At 40.1% G+C, this 15463-nt stretch overlaps 1 protein-coding gene across 1 annotated transcript in view; it reads left to right on the top strand.

The window, feature by feature from the left end:
• Positions 1–14050, top strand: part of nrgnb (neurogranin (protein kinase C substrate, RC3) b) — a 31764-nt gene extending 17714 nt beyond the window's left edge. The window contains exons 6-8 of the mRNA XM_072915037.1: positions 175–191; positions 5018–5173; positions 13484–14050. Of these exons, the coding sequence (XP_072771138.1) occupies positions 175–191; positions 5018–5173; positions 13484–13507 (197 nt within the window). The 3' untranslated portion in view covers positions 13508–14050. The remainder of the gene's footprint in view (positions 1–174; positions 192–5017; positions 5174–13483) is intronic.
• Positions 14051–15463: the final 1413 nt, after the last annotated feature.

The raw sequence follows: 15463 nt of genomic DNA on the forward strand, positions 1-15463 counted from the left end.
TCATTCTCTCTCTCGCTCTCTCTCTCTCTCTCCATGTGTGCGTGAGCGGATGTTACTGAGCATGCAATGATTGTTAGTAAGAGGCAGTGAGGCATCTGTATGTAAGCAGAGTAACTTATAGCGAGCAGCAGGAAAGTCATATTAGGGTTAAGCTACCTGAAGACTGAGTGACAGACATGGACTGCCATAATGTGAGTAAAGTGTTCATGTTAACTTTTTAGTACTATTTTGCCATTGTTATTACACTTTAACCAATTATGCACTTTTTTATCATGAGTGTATTACATGAATGTTGCATCACAAGTGTTAGGTTTTGACAGCCAGCTGTGTGTGTATAGCCGCATAGCACAATCCCAGTCAGTGTTTTAGTATCCTGGCAGCTGAGTGAGCAGTCAGACACGGAGGCTAATGAATCCTGGATGCGCAGGTGGGTGGTCGCCCTCCCACACTGAAAGGTGTTACACCGGAGACATGATACAGTGGGACGACAGCCCGGCTCCCTCACTCTGTGTGGGCTGCCTTTTTTTTGTGTGCAAAATGTCAGTCTGCGTTCTTTTTCCCCCAGCCATGCTCCGAGTGCAGAATCAGTGTTTACATGAGTTGTTGACTCGGTGCTATGTCACTTTTGTTGTGGTGTGTGACGAGACAGAATTGATTCTTACGCCTACTGCATGTCTTCTTTGGGATGTTGGATGATGAGTGAAGGAGCTGATGCGGAATTTTGAGGGGTCAACGTTTTCATCCTAGAGTTTAGAGCAGTGGTTCTTAACCTTGTTGGAAGTACCGAACCCCACCAGTTTCATATGCGCATTCACCGAACCCTTCTTTAGTGAACAATAAAATGTTTGTTTTTTTTCAAATTCAAGAAAAAGTAATATGTTTGTTTACTGGTGCACAAAATCAACCATGCATGAGCATCACCTTGTTCAAAGAACAAAACCAACACAGTCCATGAACTCACAACAAATTACACACCTTACACACATTAACATGAATTGATTAACGTGGACCCCGACTTAAACAAGTTAAGTCAATTGTGCGGAATATGTACTGTACTGTTTCATATAATGTATTCTCTTCCTTTCACTTAAACAAGTTGAAAAACTTATTCGGGTGTTACCATTTAGTGGTCAATTGTACAGAATATGTACTGTACTGTGTAAACTGTACTGTTTCATGTAATGTATTCTCTTCCTTTGCAATCTACTAGTAAAAGTTTCAATCGATCAATCAAAAAATCTGCAAATCAGATGGAAAATTAGAGAGAACATTGTTTGGGGGTATCCATAATACGCCGATAGGGAGAAGTTTTTATTTACACGATAAGACGGATGTGTCTTTACCTCCGTGGCGGAGGCTCCGCCGAACCCCTGAGGTTAAGAACCACTGGTTTAGAATCATTACTTTATCTGTACTTCAGCTGTGCGTTGGCTTTAATGATACTGTCAAAGATGTTTACTAGTGTAGATGCATCGCGTGTAGTCGTGAAGGATGTTTCTAATATTTTAGTCACGATACGATACCAACTTCAGGTACCTAGGAATCGATACCGGTACTCAACCACACCAACATTCGGTACTTTTAAAGTTAAAATGTTAAAGTACCACTGATAGTCACACACACACTAGGTGTGGTGAAATTTCTGTCATATTGTGACAGTTATTTAGATTTACTTGAAATATCTCACACAGCTCAATGCCTTTTTTTAAAACACCCATTGTTACTTAAGGGTGTTTAGGGTTTAGCCATACAGTTTTGTACACACCTTTTAGGGGATTGACAAATGTGTGAAAAATTGGAGCAAGATTGATTGTAAAATATGGCCGCCATTAAGTAAACTATCTTTGTAGGGACCTGGATCAGGATTACTGTCTGTTAAGTCATTGATCAGAATCTGAATCTGAATCAGAATCAGCTTTATTGTCATTACGCAGGGTAACGAGATTGAGGCAATTCCATACAGTGCGATGTATGCATGCAAGAAAACTGTGTAAATATATAAAAATATAAAAAATATAGAAGTGCAAAGAAAGGTGTGGAAGAGAACAGTGTACACTCTATACTCTCTGTACAATGTACACTCTATACACTCTGTGCAAAATGTACAGATCATGTGTCTAATGATTATAAAACTCTTTTTGTGGCCCTAAACAAGATATTGTTTGTGGCCCCATTTCGGTCTTTAATATTACTTGTGTAACACGCTATGGCTGACTTCAGCCTAGTGAGTATTGTAATTGTCATCCCTCACCACATCGCGCTTTGTAGGTTACATGCATTCTTGCATTATGCATTTACCATGGCCAGGCCAGGAATTAAAGCAATAAACCCAATGTACTACTCTTGGCAACCAGAAACTACAGGTAGATTATGGGAGCCTGAGAGTGTGCATTAGAGACACTGTCAAGACGTGGACTATGGTGACGCAAATTACTGCGTGGATTGTTTTCCCGTGGTGCAAAGACATGATTTAATTTGTACTAAAAAAAGTGTAAACAAAAGCGCGCACAAGGCGGAGAACAAACTTACACACCTTACACACATTAACATGAATTGATTAACGTGGACCCCGACTTAAACAAGTTAAGTCAATTGTGCGGAATATGTACTGTACTGTTTCATATAATGTATTCTGTTCCTTTCACTTAAACAAGTTGAAAAACTTATTCGGGTGTTACCATTTAGTGGTCAATTATACGGAATATGTACTGTACTGTGTAAACTGTACTGTTTCATATAATGTATTCTCTTCCTTTGCAATCTACTAGTAAAAGTTTCAATCGATCAATCAAAAAATCTGCAAATCAGATGGAAAATTAGAGGGAACCTTGTTTGGGGGTATCCATAATACGCCGATAGGGAGAAGTTTTTATTTACACGATAAGACGGATGTGTCTTTACCTCCGTGGCGGAGGCTACGCCGAACCCCTGAGGCCGACTCACCGAACCTCTAGGGTTCGATCGAACCCAGGTTAAGAACCACTGGTTTAGAGTCATAACTTTATCTGTACTTCAGCTGTGCGTTGGCTTTAATGATACTGTCAAAGATGTTTACTAGTGTAGCTGCATCGCGTGTAGTCGTGTAGAACTGCACTGAATCATTGTGAAGGATGTTTCTAATATTTTAGTCACGATACGATACCAACTTCAGGTACCTAGGAATCGATACCGGTACTCAACCACACCAACATTCGGTACTTTTAAAGTTAAAATGTTAAAGTACCACTGATAGTCACACACACACTAGGTGTGGTGAAATTTCCCTCTGCATTTGACCCATCCCCTTGTTCCACCCTCTGGGAGGTGAGGGGAGCAGTGAGCAGTAGCGGTGGCCGCGCTCAGGAATTATTTTGCTGATTTAACCTCCAATTCCAACCCTTGATGCTGAGTGCAAAGCATGGAGGTAACTGGTACCATTTTTATAGTCATTGGTATGACTTCCCGATCTCAGGTCGGACACTCTAACCACAAGGCCACTAAGCTTTTGTAATGGAAATAATGGATTAGATATATATAGCGCTTTTCTAGACAAAGCACTTCACAGAGAAGTGGGAACCCATCATTTATTCACTCCACATTCACACCTGGTGGTGGTAAGCTACATTTGTAGCCACAGCTGCCCTGGGGTAGACTGAGGGAAGCGTAGCTGCCAGTTTGCGCCTATGGGCCCTCCGACCACCACCCATCATTCATTCACCAGAGTGGCACTGGGGGCAAGGGTGAAGTGAAGCCAACCTGCAACTCTCAAGTTTCTGGCACGGCTGCTCTACCTACCACGCCATGCCGCCCCTAACACTTTTGTTTGTGTTCATGTGCTAATAAATGTTAGTTTGTTTAAAAAATAAATCTATTTAATGATGTATCATTATTAAAAGTGATTTAATAATGGTATCATAATAATGTTTTGTTTTCTTACATTTCAAAGTCTCATTTACAAGTATTGGAACAGTAAACGTTGCATGCACTTGCAATTCCAAGACGTCAGATGGCAGTTTGGATAGGCTACGCTGTGTTGCCTCGTCTAAAAGTAGTCTTTGCCATTAAGCTGTATCAAGTACGTTGCTGTGCCCTGAAGAGTGTTAATACTGTAAGTGGTGTACTTATTACACCCCAGCTGTTTGATTGTAACGTGCATCTTAGTTGTAGTTTTCATTAACATGGTGTTAATGTTAAAATTGCTAATGCTAATCAGTAGCATATCTGTGGCAAATCCGATGTAAATTAGCATCGAGCTAGCACATTTTCTAAAAGTAGAGCCTTACTGTACGTTCGAGTGTTTTCTATCATGCATACTTGCTCTGTTGGCATGGAAAATTGCAACATTACCTAGAGGCAGTCTGACTGAGTCCACTCTGAGTGCTTTGTTTGCCCGCCAAGTGGTGGGCCGGGGACGTGACGTCAGGTGCAAAAAAGGTACCAAAGTATGGCACTGCGGATTTTACATGAATCGATACTCTATAGTATTCGGGCATTTCCTATGAAAGTACAGAATCCCTACCTATTTTGCTACATTAGGAAAGAAACTATTAAAAACAGTTCCTATATGATGCAGTTCACTGTATGCTATAACCACAATAATAAACGATAATATGATAACGATGTGTCCGAAGGGGCTGGTGCACTTTCAGTATTAGTGGTGTCATCCATGCTTAAACAATGCACAAGACTGCAGCTAGGTGACAGCCATTCTCAAGCTAGTCAACAATGTGTTTAAGTGTCACAGATTGAGTTATTAAACAGAAGTTGGAAAATATTGAACGTTGTTATCACAGCTCATGTAATAATGTATTTTGATTTTCAGTGAATGCAGTGGTTTCTACGGGTGGGAACAACCAAAAGGTTGTAAAAAAAACTAAAAACTATTGTCATTCCTTGTAAATAGACTCAAATTTACCAAGAGGAGAAATGGAGAGAACATTTGGAGGCAATGTGGGTGACTGACTGACCTTTACAGTCTATCAAAATAAAAGCACAAGTGTAACGTCACCATGCATGCATGCCGTGATCCTCCCAGCAGGAGGAACGCAGCCGGCCCCAGGAGGAGGAGGACATTATGGACATCCCGCTGGATGACCCTGAGGCCAACAGAGCAGCCGCCAAGATCCAGGCCGGCTTCCGTGGTCACATGACCCGCAAGAAGATGAAGCCAGAGGACAAAGCGGAAGCAGAGGAGGTGAGCAACGTGCACCACTGCAGCCGAGGAGTTCACTGGGTGGTGCAATGCTATTTATGAAAGCAATTCAATTCCAATTGAAATGACAGTCATGCCTTAATTTGCATGTTACATCCTGGACAAAAACACCATTTTAAATCCATACATAACTAATGAAACCATTTAGAGCCGGTCTTCTAAGCTATTCTATGAGTGATTAATGCAATGCATAACTGAGCGACTCATTTAATTACCCCATAGGCTCTCCAACTAGCAACAGCTGATTGAATCCTCTCTCAAAGCGCTGATAAATGAAACCAACTACACTTGACGTGTAGTTGTTAAATCACCAGAGGGAGAATTGAAATGTTAATTGAGCATAAAAGTCGTCACTCTCTAGAAGACATTACAATTAAAGCAGCTGAACATTTGAAAAATTAAACGAGAACAAGTAGATATTCAACCCCTTGAATGATCATTAATTACTTACTTACTGCCCTTCGTGCCTCCATTGGCATGTCGGGCTGCAACAAATTTCCTCCACTTCTGTCGGTCCTGGGCCAGTTTCCGAATAGAATCTCATGTGTGACATAGGTCATTCAATTCTCTCTCTACTGTTCTGCGCTCGTGTTCTTGGGTCGTCCCCGCTTTCTCCTCCCTTCAGGTATCCAGTGAAGAGCTACACGGGTGATATTCAGAGCATCCATTCTGAGAATAAGCCCAATCCATTTCCATTGTCTTCTCAGGACAATGGTCACCATGTCTTCTTGTTTACATTGGGTGAATAGTTCTTCATTCATGATTTTGCAAGTCCAGAACATTTGAAAGATCTTTCTGAGGCTCTTTGTATGGAAGACGGAGAGATTATTGAAGTCTTTCTGCATCATCCTCCAGCACTCCGATCCATATAGCAAGGTGGAGAGGACACAGCTCTGGTATAGTCAAAATCGCAAAATCGAGGTCTTCCAACATGGAGAAAATTGACCATCTGATACCTCACGGGTAATCTTCAGTTGTTCGCTTCAGTACCCAGTCAATGGTCATTATGAAGAGAAGCACAGACATGACACATCACTGCCTAACTCCTGACTTAACTTCAAGCTTTATACCACTTTTCCCACACTGTATGAAAAGTTGGAGAAAAAGCTCTTTCTAGATAACGCAATATCCTGTGGTATCCCATGTGATGGAAGTATTCGCCACAAGCTCTCTATGTATACTGTCGAATGCCTTCTCAAAATCGACCAAGTTGATATAAATCTGTCTCTGCCATTCTGTGCACTGCTCTATGATGTTGCACATTGTAAATATTGGTCGATACGACCTCTTCCTGTGCAAAACCCTGCTTATTCTTCTCTAAGCTGTTGGTCTACTGCATCTGTCATAAGCTGAACATCCACCCATCCATCCATTCATCCATTTTCTACCGCTTAATCCCTTCGGGGTCGCGGGGGGCGCTGGAGCCTATCTCAGCTACAATCGGGCGGAAGGCGGGGTACACCCTGGACAAGTCGCCACCTCATCACAGGGCCAACCCAGATAGACGGACAACATTCACACTCACATTCACACACAAGGGCCAATTTAGTGTTGCCAATCAACCTATCCCCAGGTGCATGTCTTTGGAGGTAAGAGGAAGCCGGAGTACCCGGAGGGAACCCACGCAGTCACGGGGAGAACATGCAAACTCTACACAGAAAGATCCCAAGCCCGGGATTGAACCCAGGACTGCTCAGGACCTTCGTATTGTGAGGCAGACGCACTAACCCCTCTTCCACCGTGCTGCCCATACGCTGAACAATGATCTTCAAATAAATCTTACTTGGATTCGAGGGGAAAATGTGATTCCACGCCAGTTATTCCAATTTCTGCGGCTTCCTTTTTTGAGGTTTTTGACGATGATGCCGTCATTCCAGACCACTCATCTGGAATTTGCTTTCTCTACCGCACTGCTTTAAAAAGTGGTACAAGAAACTCTGCAGCAGCCTCTGGATTTACTTCAAACAGTTCTGCATGAATGTTTTTCTGTCCAGGAGATTTGCCCTTTCTTAAAGACTTAATTACAGAAATGATTTCATCTTTGGATGGAGGGTCAATTGTTATGATGAGGTCCTCTTTTCCTTCTTAAATGACTGCCTCTGTTAGAGGTATTGGTCTATTCAGTACTTCAATTGAATGCTCTGACCACCGAGCATCTTTTTCTGTATCTGTTGTAAGAATCTGTCTCTGTTGGTTAAGGATCTGTGCATCTGTTGTTCCTCTATACTTCCCACTGATTATTTTGGTGAGCTTGTACACTTTCCCTTGTTCTCCTTTCTTTACTGCATCTTCTGCTTGTGCTGTGAGACCATCAAGGTATTTCTTTTGATCTGTTCTTGCCTTTTTCTTTACTGACTTAAAGTTAAAGTTAAAGTTAAAGTACCAATGATTGTCACACACACACTAGATGTGGCGAAATTATTCTCTGCATTTGACCCATCACCCTTGATCACCCCCTGGGAGGTGAGGGGAGCAGTTGGCAGCAGCGGTGGCTGCGCCCGGGAATCATTTTGGTGATTTAACCCCCAATTCCAACCCTTGTTCACTTCTTGGTACTGGTGGTTATAATTCTATTTGAACCTTTTGGACTTTGAGTTAATTACAAGTTTCTTTATTGCGTTTTGCTTCTTGATGGTGTCCCATGTGTCTGCTGATAACCATTCCCACTTTTCATTTACTTTGTAACCCAGGCGTACTTCATTAGTCTGAATGAATGTGGTCTTGGTTCTATCCCACATATCATTCATTTCTTGAGATTCACCAAGATCTGCTACGGCTTTAAACATGTTGTTCAGTAGCAGCGCAAACACATTTCTAACCTTGGGGTCTTTCAGTTTTGCAACATCAAACTGTCTCCTTCCTGTTTTCTTGATGCCTGATTACTCTTACTAATGCTATGACTTGATAGTGGTCGCTGCTGGCATCAGGCCCCCTCATCACTTTGACGTCAAGGAGTGACCGTCTCCAGGTACCATTTGTCATGATGTGGTCAATCTGGTTTTTGTCTCTGTAATTTGGCAAAATCCAAGTTATTTTATGGATGTTTTTATGTGGAAAGAATGTCTCTCCGATGACCAAATCGTTGGCAGCACAGAGATCACCATGTTGTTGTAATTTTCTACTTTTGTACTCAAGTCTCCCATTACAATTTGTATGTCATGTCCTGGAATGCCACTTGTACCTGACCATAGAAGTCATTTTTATTGAGATCATCACTGTCATTTGTTGGAGCGTAGCATTGGAGAATTGTGGTGTTTATTTGTTTTCCTTTCAACCGAATTTTGATCAGCCTCTTGTTGATAGATTTCCATTCCATTAAGCTTTTTTAAAACTCCTTTCCTCAATATGATTGCAACTCCCTTGTAGTGTAGGTTGCCATCTCTCCCGGAATACAACACAGTTTATCCAATCTCTCTGTCTCTCTCCCAATGATTTGGTCATCGGAGGGACAGTCTTTCCACATAAAAGCATCCATAAAATAACTTGGAACTTTCCAGATCCTGTCCATCTTTATTCGTCTATTCCATGGATATCAGTCTTGATAATGCTTTATTTCTGATGTAACTTATGCTAGCTTCCCAGTTTCATACATTGTCCTCACATTCCAAAAAACAATCTTAGTTCTACATTTGGTGTTTACGACTTCTGATTTCCTTTCAATGGCTTCCTTCCGACTTTCACCACTGCCATTCATAGATGCATCGACTGATGACTTTGAAAGCCCATCACACCAGAAAATGTTGGTTATATTAGTTGCTGTTTCCCTTAACGTATTGCTTTTCACAGGGCAGGGTTGTTAGGCCTGTGCTCAACCCCCAACCTCGAGGGCCAGTGGATCACTCTTTGTCTGGAACCTCACCTTTGACCTGTCTGGTTTGGGTAACCCTCACAGGTGCTGAAGCTCCCGCCAGCATAGCTCTCGAGATCACCGAGACACGGTAGCTCCTCGACCACGACAAGGTTGTGATCCTCCGAGGAGCTTAAATGATCATGTTGTTAGTTTATGGTGGGTTTTGAGGTTGTGGTCCAACACCAGACTTGTGTAACCCACTTACTGACTGAATTTTCCCCCCTTATACTGTATATGTACAGAAGGGGGGTGTATTTATAGCCGCAAGTGCATTAGACATGGAATAGACTTCTGTAGGCCAAGCAGAATTAATGAAGCTGTCAGACTTAATACTGAGTCTCCCACAGGCGTAGACCCCTATTTTACATAGGTTGTTTTTTTTTTACCCCATTTCACAGTGTACTGCAAAGAAAGTACCACTTGTATGAACAAACCATTAAAGAGACAAAACATGAAATTCATAATAAAGTTTAAACTTGGCGTGACATTATAATACATTAAATGAACATTAGTACAAGTGCAATGATGGGTGCACCTGTACCACAAAGGTAATCTATTATACAAGCAGTAGCATAGTGCAAGTCGTGGCAAACCTAATGTGCATAATTATTTATATGAATCTCTATAATTCATATCTGATTTAAAGTGTAGAACATGTAGAACACAAGTCAAAATGTGTGTTTACCACAATGCTCAGGCTGAACAACAATATTTTTTCTTTTAAATGCAGTGTAAAATGTCAAACAATCAGGTATGCTCAAGTCATAGATAGGCAATGCTCTGTGCAACTTGCTCGCCAAATGCCAAACAAAGTCAAAGAAGAAGAAGACATGTCTGGCCTTTTGCCCTGGTGGAAGATCAAAAGTCAAAGCGGAAACCAATTGTGTTACTATCGTAATTACTTTGGTTAGTGAAGTGTTTTGATTCATAAACTTGACTTTTATGATACATGGACACTTGCACAGCTGTCATAAACATAGAGCATCTTCTCATACCAAAATTCTCAAACTGTGGTACACAGGCTCCGTTTAGATTTGATTCATTATTTAAGTACGGTGTTTTATTTTCTATATTCAAACAAGGTGTTACTGTTCAAACTGTGTGTAAAGCTGCAGTGGCCAAACATATTACTTGTTTTTAATCAATACTTTGGCCTACTACGGTAGGTACGAGGTGTTTTAGAGAAGAATGTGCACAAGTAAAGCAGTAATACTCCAGCATTGCATGTGTTTTATTGTATCTATGTGCTATTATTAACAGTGGTGAAATTATACTTGTATACTTTTTGTAGAAATGGTCATGTTTAGAACAAACATCTTGGAACAAACAAACATTTGACTTTAGAGCAGGGGTGTCAAACTCATCTTAGATCGGGGGCCACACGGAGAAAAATGTACACCCAAGTGGGCCGGACTGGTAAAATTACGACACGATAACTTAATAATAAAGACAATTTCAGCTTGTTTTCTTTGTTTAAAAATAGAACAAGCACATTCTGAAAATGAACAAATCCTAATGTTGGTGGGTTTTTAAACTTACATGTTGCGATTAATAGCATTCCATCTTATTTGTCGTTATGTATCTTTTCTGAATAGATGATGTGATAATGTAACAAAACAGATTTGCACGCTGTGTTTGAGTAATTTATGATATTCGACATGATTTTTGCTACTAACGTAAAACGATGTACCATTTACAAATGGACATTCGTGACAAAACCACGACAACTCATAGGACGGGCTCGACCAGGGGTTTTCAAACTTTTTTCACCAAGTACCACCTCAGAAAACACTTGGCTCTCCAAGTACCACCATAGTGACCAACATTTAAATGCAGTAGCGTAGTAGGCCTAAAATCCAATGAAAACAAGGCAGAGGTTTTATTTAACAAGTATATTAAATATACTGTAACATTACGGGGACGGCGTGGTGCAGATGGGAGAATGGCCGTGCCAGCAACCTGAGGGTTCCTGGTTCGATCCCCACCTTCTACCAACCTCGTCACGTTCGTTGTGTCCTTGGGCAAGACACTTCACCCTTGCTCCTGATGGGTCGTGGTTAGGGCCTTGCATGGCAGCTCCCGCCATCAGTGTGTGAATGTGGAAATAGTGTCAAAGCGCTTTGAGTACATTGAAGGTAGAAAAAAGCGCTATACAAGTATAACCCATTTTACACACGGTTTAACTGTGTTTGAATATTCAGTTAAGTGATTATTTGGCATACTGCTAGATCAGGGGTGTCAAAGTCATTTTACATCGGGGGCCACATGAAGAAAAATCTACTCCCAAGTGGGCCGGACTGGTAAAATCACGGCACGATAACTTAAAAATAAAGACAACTTCATATTGTTTTCTTTGTTTGAAAATAGAATAAGCACATTCTGAAATTGTACAAATCATAATGTTGTTGGGTTGTTGTTTTTTTTACACTTACATGTTGTGGTTAGCCCTGTGATGAGGTGGCGACTTGTCCAGGGTGTACCCCGCCTTACGCCCGAATGCAGCTGAGATAGTCTCCAGCACCCCCCCACCGTGACCCCAAACGGGACAAGCGGTAGACAATGGATGGATGGATGGATGTTGTGGTTAATAGTATTCTATCTTTGTTTGTCGTTATATTTTCTGAATAAATTATGTGATAATGTTCATTAGTCAACTCATTGGTGTTAATTTTAGAGATAAAAGATAAAAAAAAATAATATCAAAATCAAATTACAGTATGTTATTTACCGTATGTAGTTTGATAATTTTCCTCGACTGATCTACTAACTAAAACTAACTAACAACTAACTAACTAACTAACTAAAAAGGACAATATAACATACATCCATAAACGTGGACGCATGTGAAAAAGTGCAATATATTTATCTGTACAGTAATCTATTTATTTATTTAAATATATTTATTTATTTTATATATATATATTTATATAATATTTATATATATTTATTTATTTATACATGCATCTTATTGCTTTTTTTATCCTGCACTACCATGAGCTTATGTAACGAAATTCCGTTCTTATCTGTGCTGTAAAGTTCAAATTTGAATGACAATAAAAAGGAAGTCTAAGTCTAAGTCTAAGTCTAACATCATGTGGTTTATTTTGCATCATCTACAAAGATACACATAATTGCTATTGCGACATCCAGTGGACACATTTAGAACAGCAGTTTCTTTCATTCAAAAATGTCAGGTTAATTTTTATACTTAGCATAATCATCCCGTGGGCCCGATAAAACCTGTTTGCGGGGCTTTTCCGGCCCTCGTTTGACAGCCCTGCTTTAGAGGATCCACGGTGCACTCAAGCATACTTGCCAACCCTCCCGGATTTTCCGGGAGACTCCCGAAATTCAGCGCATCTCCCGAAAACCTCCCGGGACAAATTTTCTCCCGAAAATCTCCCGAAATTCAGGCGGACCTGAGTGACGTGTCGACAGCTTGTTTTCATGTCCGCTTTCCCACAATATAAACAGCGTGCCTTCCAAATCACGTTATAACTGTAGAATGATCGAGGGCGAGTTCTTGGTTTCTTATGTGGGTTTATTGTTAGGCAGTTTCATTAACGTCCTCCCAGCGCGGCAACAACACACAACAACAGCAGTCACGTTTTCGTCTACCGTAAAGCAGTTCGTCTGCCATAAACAGCAATGTTGTGACACTCTTAAACAGCACAATACTGCCATCTAAAGTACATGCGTATGTGACAATAACATCTACGGCTTTTAAAGAGTGCAGTGCACAACTGCGCACACAACAAGGAGACGAAGCAGAATGCATCATCAGAGAGGGTGTTCAGCATGGTTAGAAAAATAGTGACAGAGAATAGAACAAGGATGGACAATTCAACCCTTAACTCAACAATGAGTAGATGAGTGTTATGTGTGTGTATATGTGTAAATAAATGAACACTGAAATTAAAGTATTTCTCTTATATATATATATATAATAAAATAAATATATATATATATATATATATATATATATATATATATATATATATATATATATATATATATATATATATATATATATATATATATATATATAATAAAATAAATATATATATATATATATATATATATATATATATATATATATATATATATAGCTAGAATTCACTGAAAGTCAAGTATTTCTTATATATATATATATGAAATACTTGACTTGGTGAATTCGAGCTGTAAATATACTCCTCTCCTCTTAACCACGCCCCCAACCACGCCCCCGCCCCTCCCCGTCCCCCCACCACCACCCCCCACACCCCCCACCTCCCGAAATCGAAGGTCTCAAGGTTGGCAAGTATGCACTTAAGACCTTTTAAAACAAAAGAAATCAGCGTGTTAGTCTCATGCATGTGCTGGAGGCTGTTACCGTGACGATAACAGTGTAACTGAGGTGGTTATAGTATTACTCAATGCCACTTTCCTATTTCTGTTTTTAGAGACAGGAGGATCGGGGGCAGTAGGGAGTGATGACACAGCTGTGCCAGAGCAGTGATGGCCCCTTTCCTGACCTGGATGAATAAAGAAAGAGACGTAGGAGGGGCTTAAGCAAGGTAGCAAGCAAGTATATGGTTGGCTGGCGCAAGCTGGCTGGGTTGGGTTTTCAGGCACACCTATTTACCACTTTTTTTAATTGGTTTATTCCTGTTCAGCATAAGTTAGGTACTACAAAATGAACAGTTTGAGAATGTGTTTTTTTCCCCTTTTTTTTTTTTGTCAACTTCTGCTTCTCCAGTAGTCTTCATTAGTGCGGATGTCTTTGACCCACAATTTGCGACTCACTGCATGTACTTGTGAAACTTCTGGTGGTGTGCTACTTTTTAGATCTGTGAATGTGAAAATGAATGTGCTCTAAATGCAGAACAGAGCTTACGTGTGCATCATCGGCGTTAGACTTCCGTGGCTTATATTGTTGCTTGTTTACTGGTATCTTATTATTACTTACCCGATGACTCGCTCGCAAAAATAATTAAAGATTCAAAAATAAAAAGAAACACCTCAAGAAATGGAGCTATGGGTATGTTGTATTCTTTCTTGTGCAGTTTGCCTTCAATTTTGTTTTTAAAAATCAGGGGCCGTATTTATCAAGCGTCTTAGAGTGCCATTTTACACTTTGCGAAATTTAGTCCTACTCTCAAACTTAAGAATAAAAGCTATTTATCAACTTTCTTAAGTCTAAGAATCACTGCTACTCTCCACGATATTAACCCTGCAAGACCTTCTCTGCTGGCCTAACATAACCAGAAATCATGATCATAATTAAAGATAAAATAAATGTTTATTTTACTTTCCCTAAATATATAAAAGTATTCATATTCTCTTCATGTCATATTATGCTACTTCCAGTGCTGTTGTTTTTAGGTTAATTCAGCTAGCTGTACGAAATCTGCCCGAGGCCTTCAGGATCAACAATGCGGGCGTCTGTGCACTGTAAGTGAACGGGCACATACAGTTGATAGATAATTGCGATAGCCAATCAGATCACAAGTTGTTGTCAGTAACGCTTTCTAGCTGGCCTTATGTTGAAAGTGACATTTACGCGTCCTGTGATTGTATACTCACTGGTTTTTCAGCCGCGGCGGATGCATTTGAGAACACATACAGTTGATAGACAGTTGCGACAGCCAATCAGATCACAAGTTGTTGACTGTAGCCTTTCTAGGTAGCCTGATGTTAACGAGACTGTGATTGGATACTCACTTGTCATTCCAAAGTGAGTATCCAATCACAAGTTGCAATTTCAATTTACTAAAACAGGAAGTGTTGCACCGTAGCCATACCAGGCTATCAGAGAAATCACCGATACTCACTTTTTTAACCCACAAAGAAGATATATATTTGCAAGGCCATTTTCAAGAAGGATATTTGAAGAGAAACTACATCTTGTGAGACAATGTCAACCAACCCCGGAAGCTCGCTCAGCTGTCCCGGCGATGAAATGGGGAAATTCCCGCCACTTCCACTCGAATCAACCGACTACGAGGGGTACTACTGGCTTATACGCCGTCGAATGGGCGCTACAAATTGTGAGTTCAAATATTTTATTCCTTTATTTTTTCACGTTTAATATCTTTTTTTCAATTTTAATTTTGACAGTACCACATAATATATGTTTTAATTGCTGATGCGGGTTTAATGATTTTTAAATGCACCAGAAAATAACCCGTTTTGTACACTGTTGATGTGTTTCAATGCAAAGTAGTGCGTAAATGTAAGTAAGTAAGTAAGTACATTTTATTTATAAAGCGCTGTACAAAACATAGGTGAAGTAAAACAACAAATCAATTAAAACAACAGGGGCAATGTCATAAAAAGGATACAAAGTGGATTCAAAATGATAGTTAAAAGGTGCATTGACTAAAAGCTTTACTAAAAAGCGAAGTTTTCAAATGCTTCTTAAAAGTTTCAACACAGTCAAG

This window comes from Nerophis lumbriciformis, linkage group LG17, assembly GCF_033978685.3.
Source record: "Nerophis lumbriciformis linkage group LG17, RoL_Nlum_v2.1, whole genome shotgun sequence".
NCBI lineage: Eukaryota > Metazoa > Chordata > Actinopteri > Syngnathiformes > Syngnathidae > Nerophis > Nerophis lumbriciformis.